At 50.3% G+C, this 11,396-nt stretch overlaps 1 protein-coding gene and 1 pseudogene across 1 annotated transcript; one reads left to right on the top strand and one right to left on the bottom strand.

The window, feature by feature from the left end:
- The first annotated feature begins 224 nt into the window (after window positions 1–224).
- Window positions 225–3,058, top strand: LOC121480836 (40S ribosomal protein S20-like). Its single transcript, XM_041737756.1, has one exon. The coding sequence runs from the start codon at window positions 1,005–1,007 to the stop codon at window positions 1,377–1,379; it is 375 nt and encodes a 124-aa protein (XP_041593690.1). The 5' UTR covers window positions 225–1,004; the 3' UTR covers window positions 1,380–3,058.
- On the bottom strand, window positions 1,425–4,297 carry LOC121477255 (annotated as a pseudogene).
- Window positions 4,298–11,396: the final 7,099 nt, after the last annotated feature.

Raw genomic sequence — 11,396 nt, 5'->3', positions numbered from 1 at the left:
ATTTTTTTAATTTAATTTTTTTTTTTATGACAGTCACACAGAGAGAGAAAGAGAGAGAGAGAGAGAGAGAGGCAGAGACACAGGCAGAGGGAGAAGCAGGCTCCATGCACCGGGAGCCCGATGTGGGATTCGATCCCGGGTCTCCAGGATCGCGCCCTGGGCCAAAGGCAGGCACCAAACCACTGCGCCACCCAGGGATCCCCAACAGGGGGCTTTAACTTGGGACCCTGAGATCGAGACCTGAGCTGAGATCAAGAGTCAGACGCTTAATTGACTGAGTCACGCATGTGACCCACTCTGGCCTCCTAAGTATTTCTCTTTATCACATTTTAAAAACAACTTATGATACACCTTGGTATAGGTTTTTTGGAGGAGAAGCAGCTGAGTCCAGTGTCCTTTATTGGTGGTACACCACAGGGAGGCCTCCCTAAGCCCGTCCCACTCTTTAGGGATTTGGGGATTGAAACTGTAGAGTCTGCGTATGTTGAGAGATTGAGTTGGGGTAAACACTCTCAAGCAGCTAAAGGCCTCTCTCTTCTTCTTGTGCTCTTGCTGGGGGTGTTGGCCTAGGAAACTCTTACTTCTTGGAGGCCATGTGGACCATAAGGTCTACCACCCTATTACTGTAGTCAAATTCATTGTCATACTAGGAAGTGACTTTGACAAAGTGGTCATTGAGGGCAACACAAGCCCCAGCATCAAAGGTGGAAGAGCAAATATCCCTATTAAAAATGCAGGACAAACCTGGCCCTCAGTGCAGCCCTGGATGCCCTTGAGGGGGCCCTCTGGTGTCTGTTTCACCACCTTCTTGATATCATCAAATATGACAGCTTTCTCCAGGCAGCAGGTCAGATCCTGCTGACACATTGAGAATAGAAACATGGAAGACCGCTCTTTGAGGAAGACACAGTCACAGCGAGAGGGGAGCCCAGGACGCCCTGCTCCTGCTCCTGACTCCCCGCTGTTCACCAGGAACAAGTTGGTCAGGAAGCTGCACCACAACCATGGCACTTAAAGACACTGGGAAGACCCCCGTGGAACCAGAGGTAGTGAGTCACCGAATTAGAATTACTCTAACCAACCACAACGTAAAATCTTTGGAAAAGGTGTGTGCTGACTTGATCAGAGGTTCGAAGGAAAAGAATCTCAAAGTGAAAGGACCAGTGAGGATGCCTGCCAAGACTCTGAGAATCACTATGAAAAAGACTCCTTGTGGTGAAGGTTCTAAGACTTGGGATCGTTTTCAGATGAGGATCCACAAGCGACTCATTGATCTGCACAATCCTTCCGAGATTGTTAAGCAGATTACCTCCATCAGAATTGAGCCTGGAGTTGAGGTTGAAGTCACCATTGCAGATGGCTTAAATCAACCTTTTTAATAAATTGATTATCTGTTGTTAAAAAAAAAAAAAAGAAGAAGAAACATGGAAGACCATGTTGGTGAGCTTCCCATATAGTTCAGAAATTACTTTGCCCTCAGCCTTGGCAGTGCCATTGGAAGCAGGGATGATGTTCTGGGCAGCCCATGGCCGTCATGCCACAGCTTACCAGAGAGGCCATCCAGTCTTCTGGGTGGCAGTGATGGCATGGACTGTGGTCATAAGTCCCTCCATGATGTTAAGGTGGTCACGAATGACATTAGCTGGGGGGAGGGGGGGCAAGCAGTTGGTGGTGCAGGAAGCATTTGAGGGTCCTGAGGGAGTTGTCATACTTCCTATGGTTCATGTCCATCACATACATGGAGGCATCAACAGAAGGGGCACAGGTGGTGACCTTTTTGACTCTACCTTCAAATGAGCCCTAGCCTTCTCCAAGGTAAAGACACTAGTAGACTCTACAACATATCCAGCACCAGGATCACCCCACTTGACATTGGTGGGGTCTTACCCCTCAAAGATGGAAATGGGCTTTCCATTGTTGACAAGCTGCCCATTCTTAGCCTTGACCGTGCCATTGAACTTGCCACATGTGGACTCTTACTAGAATATGTAGACCATGTGGTTTTGAGATCAATGAAGGTGTCATTGATGGCAACAGTATCCCCCTTGGGGCACCTGGCTGGCTTAGCTGGTACAGTATGCAACTCTTGATCTTGGGGTTGTAAATTTGAGTTCCATGTGAGTATAGAGATTACTTAAAAATAAAATCTTAAAAAAAAAAAAAAAGGCCTGGTAACCAGATCCAGATATCCAATATGGCCAAATCCATTTACTCCAACTTTTACCATTGTGTCTTAGGGACCCAGCTGGCATTACACAAGAAGATGTAGCTGTCTGTTGAGTTGGGAGGAGCAGAGAGCCTGGTATAGTTTCTTTATGTGGATTGTGCTTGGTGTTCATTAAGTGTCTTAGATCTATGGATTTATCAAAAAATTTTAAAAGATTTTATTTATTCATGAGAGACACAGAGAGAGGCAGAGACACAGGCAGAGGGAGAAGCAGGCTCCCTGCGGGAAGCCCAATGCGGGACCTCAGGATCACACCCTGAGCCAAAGGCAGACGCTCAACCACTGAGCCACCCAGGCATCCTGGATTTATCAAATCTTCATCAAAGTTTTCATCAAACTTAGAAGTTTTTCAGTTATTTTTTTTCTTTTCCTTCAAGTATTTCTTTTTTCTTATCCTCCTCCCTCTTTGGGAGACTCTAATTACACATATATACTTGGCACTGGAAGGCATGTCACAGGTTGCCAAGGCCACATTGTTATTATTTTGATATCTTTTTCCTTTGTGTATTTTATTTGGGATAGTTTCTGTCTCTGTATTCAAGTTTACTAGTCTGTGACATCTAAGGTTCCATTCATCCATCTAGTGTATTTTTTATCTCAGACATTATAGTTTACATTTTTAGAATTTCAATTTGGGTCTATTAAAAAGTTATATTTCTCTACTTAACATGGTCAGTCTTTGCTTTATCTTCTTACGCATATGGAACATAGTTATAACTGTTTTAATGTCTGTGTCTCCTAATGCTATCATCTGGGTAATTTCTGGATAGGGGTTTTTTAATTGATCGGTTTTTTTTTTTTTCTTTGCATTCTGGGTCATACTTTCCAGGTTCTTTGTGTACGTGCTAATTTTTATCAGTTGCCAGATGTGGTGAATCTTATTTTCTTGGGTGCTCGATTTTTTGTATTCTCATCAATATTCTTGAATTTTGTTCTGGGGATGCAAAAGCACTTCACAACAGTATGGTCTTTTTTCAGGTCTTGCTTTTGTTAGATGGAGCCAGAGGAGTGTTCCCGTTTTCACCCACTTCTGAGTCAAAAAGTCTTGTGAGTGCTCTACTCAATACCCCCCTAATTGTGAGGTTTCCAGTTTGGTCTGTGGGAGCGAGCACTCCATATGTGTGAGTTCCAGGGATTACTCTAATCATATCAGTTGATTCTAACAGTGCTTCTAGTAGTTTTTTCACATGCAGGTACCAAGCTGAATGAGTGAAGAGGTTACCCTTTGCAGAACTCCAGAGTCGTCTCTTTCCGCAGCTCATTCCTTTTTGGTTCATGGTCTTGGTATCCAGTGTCTTGAGAACCATTCTTTCATATATTTTGTTGGGTATTTTAATCATCTTAGGTGGGGATGTAAATCCAGTCCTGGTTACCCCACCTCAGCTGGACCCAGAGATCCTGGTGATGGTTTGTTCATTTGTCCAGTGGGCACTTACTTGGGAGAGCTTGCTGGGGCCGCCTCGCAGTGGTCTGTGGCTCTCCAGACACCCCAGATTTTCCTATCTCAGGGCCTTTGTGCAGGCCCTCTCCTCTGTCTGGAATGCTCTTTCTAGCTGTACTTCCCTCTCTCAGCTCAGAGGCCTTCTCTGACTACTCTGTGTAAAGTGAATTGCTCTCTTTTTTTTTATTTCCCATCACACTTCTGCTTTCCTTTACAACTTCTTTTACTAGAATGTAGGCAGGAATTTCTGTCAGATTCCCTGGAACCAGCTCAGGACCAGGCACACTATAGGTGTTCAATACATATTTATTGAATGACTGAGGTCTCTGTATATTTCATGGTACCTGTTCATATAACAGAGCTCCGTTAAACTGGGGGTGCTTGGCTGATGGGAGCACAGCTCCCTGCCCTAGGTCCCCAACAGGGAAGGGATGCAGAACCCCTGGTCGGAGGCCACACTCTCCTTAGTGATAACTGAAGGCCCCCGGGTGCTGGCCAGGGGAGGGCTGACAGGTGGGGCTGATGAGTTCCAGACCCAGGCCTCTGGGCCCCGGCACAGCCCGACAGAACCGGACGCTGGGCAGGAGCCAGAGCCAAGCTTCCATGACGTCGCTGCCTTCAAGGGCCATGCTCCCCCCTAGCCCCTTGGTGGGGCTTCGGGTCTCAAAGCTGTGTGCCTGGTTTGAGTCCCAGATCTGGTTGTGTGACCAGTGACAACTATCAGAACACTCACAGAGTAGGCTTTATAAAGTAAAAAGTTACTTTGAAAACCTCTGTAGGGATCCCTGGGTGGTGCAGCGGTTTAGCACCTGCCTTTGGCCCAGGGCGTGATCCTGGAGACCCGGGATCGAATCCCACATTGGGCTCCCGGTGCATGGAGCCTGCTTCTCCCTCTGCCTGTGTCTCTGCCTCTCTCTGTCTCTGTGTGACTATCATAAATAAATTTTAAAAAAATTAAAAAAAAAAAAAAAAGAAAACCTCTGTAAACCAAAGACAGGTGCTCCCTGAACTGGCAAGGCCTTAGGGAGCTTCTGTCCTGAACCCCTGCTTTTGACGAACTGAAATAATGTATGTAGACTGCTTAGCACGAGGCTTGGGACTTTGTGTTTTTATTCTATCTACTAACCACCTGCCTACCGCTGGCTAAGCAACCTGTGCCTCAGTGCCTCCTGGCTTCCCAGCCCTTCCTGCCTCAGCTAGAGACCTTGGTCCATCTCTTTCTCTCTCTCTCTCTCTCTTTTTTTTTTTTTTTGAGAGAGAGAACACGGCCTGAGCTGGCGGGAGGAGCAAATGGAGAGAGAGCAATAAATTCCCTGCTGAGCAGGGAGCCCAATTCAGAGCTTGATCTTGGGACCCTGGGATTATGACCTGAGCAGAAGACAGATGCTTAACCGACTGAGCCATCCAGGTGCTCCCCATCTGTCTTCAATAGGATTATAGTTACTATTTTTTTGAGCGTTTGTGAGGTACCAGGCCATGAGCTAAGCACTCTGTATACATTGCTTAATTCTTTTGTCGTGGGATGAGATAGTATTATTGTCCTCATTTTACTGATGAGGAAGCTGAGGCTCAGAGACATTAGGTAATCTCCCCAAGGCCCTACAATTAGCAAGGGGCTGAAAGTGTTTAGACCCCAAAATAGGAAGTCTCCAAGCATATTGGTTCTGGCTTCTTTTCCTTTAGATATCTCTTCTAATAACTTATATTTGCTGCCAGCTACTCCTTCCTGGGGCTTTGGGAAGTTTTCTGAGAATCCACTTGGTCAGCCACCAGAAGAGGGCAAGACAGGGTCTTAAACCTCCATCTGAAAGCCTCCCCTATGGCCCAGTGAGGAGCTTTTTTGGAGTTGGCAGTGACGAGGTCTCTGAGGGTCAAAAACACAGCCCTGGGGAAAGAGATAGGGTGTGGGCAGGAGCCCACAGACCCAGTCATGGCCTCAGCAAGCATCCTGCCAGCTTTTTCTCTACGAGTCCAGTTATATATACATTGCCCACGGGATGGCAGGAGCTGCAGATGGAGGCAGGCAGATAGAATCCAGCCCTGTAGGAGCTCCATATGGGCGAGGTCACCTCTGATGGGGACCCTGGAGGGCCAGCCTCTCTAGGAGGGGCTGGGACTAGAACCAGCTTTGAAGACCTTGCCAGCTTGGTTAAAGGAGAGTGGTGGTGGGATGGGCAGCCTTTCCAGCCCAGAGACACCAGTGCTCGTCAGGCTATCCAGCACGTGTTCCAGTGTGTCCATACCACAGCCCTACCAGTGGGAGGTTATTATGCCACTTGGCAAATGAGGAAACTGAGTCCAGGATTCAAGACTCCAGGCAAGATGTGCTGAATGCCAGGTGATGAGGTGTATGATTTTTTAAATAAAATATTTATTTATCCATGAGACACACACAGAGAGAGGCAGGGACACAGGCAGAGGGAGAAGCAGGCTCCCCACAGGGAGCCCAATGCAGGACTCAATCCCAGATCCCTGGATCATGCACTGAGCCGAAGGCAGATGCTCAACCGCTGAGCCAGCCAGGTGTCCCAAAGTGGATCATTCTAAGGGAGGCCAACGGGGACCACAGGAGGTTCCTCAGGATGTTACCTGGGCAATGTGTGGGGTGGAGGAAAAGAATAGAGGCCAGAGACATGCAGAGATTGTTGGAACAATCTCAGTAGGTGATGAAGGAGATCTAGACCAGTGCAAGAGCCAGGAAGAAGACGCCTGGTGATGGGGCTGGGCTGATGGAAGGTGCAGGAGGTCCGAGTAGGAAGGGATCTACCCAACCCACCTGTTTTACTCAAGGAAACAGAGGCCCAAGGAGGGAAAGGAGTTTACCTAAGGGCACACAAGAGGTTAACAGTAGAGCCACACTGGGGTGCCCAGCTGGCTCAGACAGTAGAGCATGCCACTCTGGATCTTAGGGTCACGAGTTTGAGCACCACATCGGGTGTGGAGTTTATTTAAAACTTTTTTGGGGGGCACCTGGGTGGCTCAGTGGTTGAACATCTGCCTTCGGCTCAGGTCGTGATCCCGGGGTCCTGGGGTTGAATCCTGCATCAGCCTCTCTGCCGGGAGCCTGCTTCTCCCTCTGCCTATGTCTCTGCCTCTTTCTCTGTATCTCTCATGAATAAATAAATAAAATCTTTAAAAACATAAATATAGGGGCAGCCTGGGTGGCTCAGCGGTTTAGCGCCACCTTCAGCCCAGGGCGTGATCCTGGGGATCCAGGATTGAGTTCTGCGTCGGGCTCCCTGCGTGGAGCCTGCTTCTCCCTCTGCCTCTCTCTCTCTCTGTGTCTCTCATGAATAAATAAATAAAATCTTAAAAAAAAATTATAGAGCCACACTAAAAAATCCCTAGAAGTTCAAGAACATTCCTATTAAATATGGGGTCAAGTTTCCTCCTATAATAGACCCCCCGCCCCCAGGGATCAAGTCTTTATCTGGGGTGATCAGGTGTCCCAGTATGATCCAACTCAGCTTCTGTCTCACTGTGGGACCCCAGAGCCTTCCCTCTCATTCCCTGGGCAACAGTTGGCTCATCTGTGACGTGAGCCATTGGACCAGCCGACAACTAAGACCACTTTCTGCTCTAAGTACCTAGAGGTACTAGAGCTTCTTCCTTGTTCTGGCCCCCCAGACCCCAGTCCAGTCGGACACTGACACGGGTTAGGACTGGTCCTGCTGGGGCTCACATGCCTAAGGAGTGAGTGCCTGGTCCCAAGGAGGCAACATGATCTGTAAAGGATCCCTAACCCTCTCCTTTTGAACCCTGAAGAGGGCATCTCAGTCATGTGAGGACCATAGGGACATTAGCCCTGCCAAGATGGGAGATCAGGGTGCCGGCTACCTGGAAAGACGGGAGAGAAGAAAGCAGGAGAGAGTGGCCTGAGATCTCAAGGGGAAGAACTGAGCTATGGAAAGGGCCCTGTAGGGGGTTTGCAGTGGGAAAGGTGCCCACCCTGGCTCCTCTGGAGGGGGGTGGGACATGCCACCTTCTGCCTATAATTTTCTCAGTGTATGAACCAAGTTAAGGTGAGCTTTTGCGGGCCAGGCCAGAGGAGGGCCTGGGCCAGGAACCCAGGAGAAGGGGAAGGAGAGGAGTGGTGGGCCTGGAGGAAAGGAGGCAGAAGGAAAGGAGGAATCAGGGTTCCTGACCTGGGAGCTATGCAGGCAGAAGGAGGGTATGTGCAGGGGGCTTTCTATGATGCCTTGCTCCTGATAAGAGTCACTGTCAGGTGTCACATACAGCCCCAGGCACAAGGACACCTGGCATGAAGGGGGGGGGAAGCATTAAATTTGAGCCAGGTCAGGCTTGTATTTCAGACCCTTCCACTCACTAGCTGTGTGGCCCTGGGAAGGTCTCTTGGCCTCTCTGAGCCACAGATTCTAGAGCCAAAGAACAGTTGTGTTTCATCCTTCACAGTGGGCAAGCTGTGGAGATCAGATGTCAGTCCTACCCTAGACCCTCCCACTTCCCTTACTGGTCACCCTGCTTGTGCTACTTCTTCACCAGAGCATGCTCCCGTCACAGGCCCTGGGACTGGCACTATTCCTCATCTCCCCCACCCCCCAGTGCCACGAAGCATTCTGGGAGTGCCCCAGCCCCTCTAAAGGGGTTTGAGCCAATTGAAGGCCCCTTACTAGGGGACCAAAAGAGAGGCTGGGAGTGGGGGTGAGAGTAGGGCAAGGACCTTCCTGTACCTGCTTCACCCCCATATCCCCTTTCCCCCACTCTCTGATGGGCTGTCTGGGTCTCCCCTCCCCTTTCCCTAAGCTCAGGCCTTGCTTGTCTTCTCCACAACAAGAAGCGAATGTTATTTAAAAGGAGATCAGGAGATTTGCCTTAAATAGGCATGGAGTGCTGTGCCAGGGCCCAGGGTGAGGGGCGGGGGAGGAGGCCACCCTGGGTGGAGAGGGAAAAAAAGAAAGAGAACCTCCTCAGGGGTGTGCAGAGCCCTTCTAGTTTACGGAGCACAATCCCAAGCTTCAGGGCATCAGTCAGACAGGGCTTATTCTCACCCTACCCCCATTCTGAGGATAAGGAAACGGAGACCCAGCTCAGGGGACTGAGGCACACTAGCTACCAGATGCCAGATGCTGTGGTCTTTCCATAATAGTCCCAGAGCTCGGAGGACTTCAGGAAGGCATTGAGTCCAGAAGATAGGGTCCCTGTGGCAAGAATTTTGAGGTTCCCCTGATACCTGCTCCAACTGTCAGTTCCCAGACCTTTGGCTCCTGCCCCCAGGTGGCCCCTGCCTGCCCTCCCAGCCCCAGAATGTAACTGGACGCCCTCCTCATTCCACACCTTAACAGGTGAGCTGGGGCTCTGCTTACTGAACCCAACACCGGCAGGGGAGGAAATGAGGGGGCATTCCTGGCAAGGAGGGAGCCAAGCCAGAGGCAAGGAAGTAAGAGGAGTGGGAGGTGGGCTAGCAGGCAGCCCCCTCCCTACAGGGCTCCTCTGGCACCTGGAGTTCTCTTCCCCATTCCGGGTCACCAGTCAAGCCCTTCCTCTTCCATCTGGGTCCCTCCCAGCCGTTTCTGTCTCAGCAGGTGATGCTCTTGGAATCTTAAAGAAATGGAGTCTGGAATGTGAGGTTACTGGGACAAAGCTAGGGGCTCAGAAGCACCCGTGCTAGCTCTTTTTTCAAAGGCTCTTATAATACCAAGGTGAGGTCTTATGCCCATCCTAGCTCTGCCATTCACAGCTGTGACCGAGCTGCCTGCCTTCTGTGAGCCTGTCTCCTCCCTGATAATCTCAGTCTAAAGATCCCACTCAGGGGTGCCTGGGTGGCTCAGCCGGTTAAGGTTAAGTGTCTGCATTCAGCTCAGGTCATGATCCTAGGGTCCTGGGATCCAGAGTCCTGGGATCGAGCCCTGCCATCAGGCTTCCTGCTTGGTGGAGAGTCTGCCCCCTTCTCCTTCTGTTCACCCCACCCCCTCCCCGATGTTCTCTCTTTCTCTCTCTCCCTTTCACATAAACAAAATCTTAAAAAAAAAAAAAAGTCCCACTCAAAGAGTTGTCAAAGCTGTGTTAAGAGGAGGGATGGAGGGGGTGCTTGGCTGGTTCAGTTGGTAAAGCATGTGACTCTTGATCTCAGGGTTGTGAGTTCAAGCTCATGTTGGGCATGGAGCCTACTTTAAAAAAAAATAAAATAAAAAGAAGAGGGACAAAGGAAAGAAGAGGACCAGTTCTGACAAATGCACTCATAGACTAGGGCTGGGACCTCATGTTTGCTGGGGGAAGAGAGGAGGGCCTTCATTTTCCCCTTCCTTGTAGTGGGTGGGCACAGCCTGGGTCCTCTAGGAGGGAAGACTGAAAGGGGACTTTTCATTTATTCTGGATCCTGTAAATTTTCTTTGTGGGGCCACTCTAGAGGCAGGGAGGGGAAGAGGGGCACGGTGCAGGGTGGCAGCTTTAAGTGTAACCAAGACCAGAGGAGCTAACCAGGAGGGCTCACCCACGCCTGCCTCCACCCCAACCCCATTGATCGCTCTTAGACTCTCACTTCCCTGATGAAACAAGGGCTGAGGATTTAGGCAGCTTGCTCAAGGTCACATGGGCAGTGGCAGAGCCACTTGGAGCCTCGGGGGCCCTCTGCTGACTTTGCAAAAACCTCAGGACCCTGTAAGCTGGGACGTTCTAGACCCAGATTGCAGCTTAAGTCATCTAACCTCTCAAGAAATTAGTTCTCCCTCTATAAGGTAGGGATAAGGTCTTACTGTCCTCTCAGAGTTATCGTGAAAAATGAACAAGAGGGCTCCTGGACACAAACCATGAGGTCCTCCACACACAGTGCAAGCTTCTCAACAAGGAACCTCCCTTCCCTACACCTACTGGGCAGCCCAGCTCCCAAGGAGCCCAGGACCCCGGCCCAGGCACAGCAAGGAGACAAAGGACCTGCCAGGTGTCAGGAAAGGGACTAAATGACCCCTTAGTGCCACCTAGTGGTCTTCAGTGTGCGTGGTGCTTGGGGAGCGGGAGGGCGTAGTTACTCAGGGATTGGGGATTCTGAGCATCACCACTGGCACAGGGGGTAGAGTGGAGGTAGGCACGGGTTGGGGGGTGGGGGGGTAAGGTGCTGGTGGGCCTTCCCTCTCAGCCCCACATTTTACTTCCTGGACAGCTCCAGGCAGACGGTGGGGTGGGGGCGGAGGGTTCTAGTTCCAGCTCTGCCACTGCCGGGCCTGGCCTGCCTGGCCTCAGCTACCTCCTCTGTGAAATCAAAAGTAAACATCCCCATTTATCAAACATGTTATGAATTATCTCCCTTCTGAAGTCACCGTGCTGAGTGCTGTGGGGACACAAAGACATGTGAGCCAGGTCTCTCGCTCCCAAGGGCTCCAGCTCATTCCAGGAGACAGACTTGTAAACTGCTAATTACCATCGGAGGCAGGCCACAGCTGGCCTGAGGACAGAGCACTCGGACACAGGAGGCAAGTGGGGGCTAGCAGGAAGTGGGAGCCCCTCTCGCCCAAGAGGGATTCTCACCCCTATGTTGAACCCCCTTGGCTATATGCCTGACTCCCCCATCTTGCTTTCAAGTCTAATAAAGCAGAATGTTGAGCTCTACCTCTGCACTTTGGCACTGCATTTCCCTCAACGCCTTTCTCCACCCTGTCCACCTGCTAACTTCTCCCTAGCCTTCCTCTGGAGGAATGGGAAGTCCTGTGACGAGGCAACCAGAGAGGAGACAGAAGGCCAGGGGTCTCCTGAGCAGCAGCGTAGACCCCCCCA

Source organism: Vulpes lagopus, chromosome 2 (genome assembly GCF_018345385.1).
Source record: "Vulpes lagopus strain Blue_001 chromosome 2, ASM1834538v1, whole genome shotgun sequence".
Classification (NCBI taxonomy): Eukaryota; Metazoa; Chordata; class Mammalia; order Carnivora; family Canidae; genus Vulpes; species Vulpes lagopus.
Note: the sequence above shows the minus strand (reverse complement) of the source record. Positions and strands in the feature narration are given on the sequence as shown.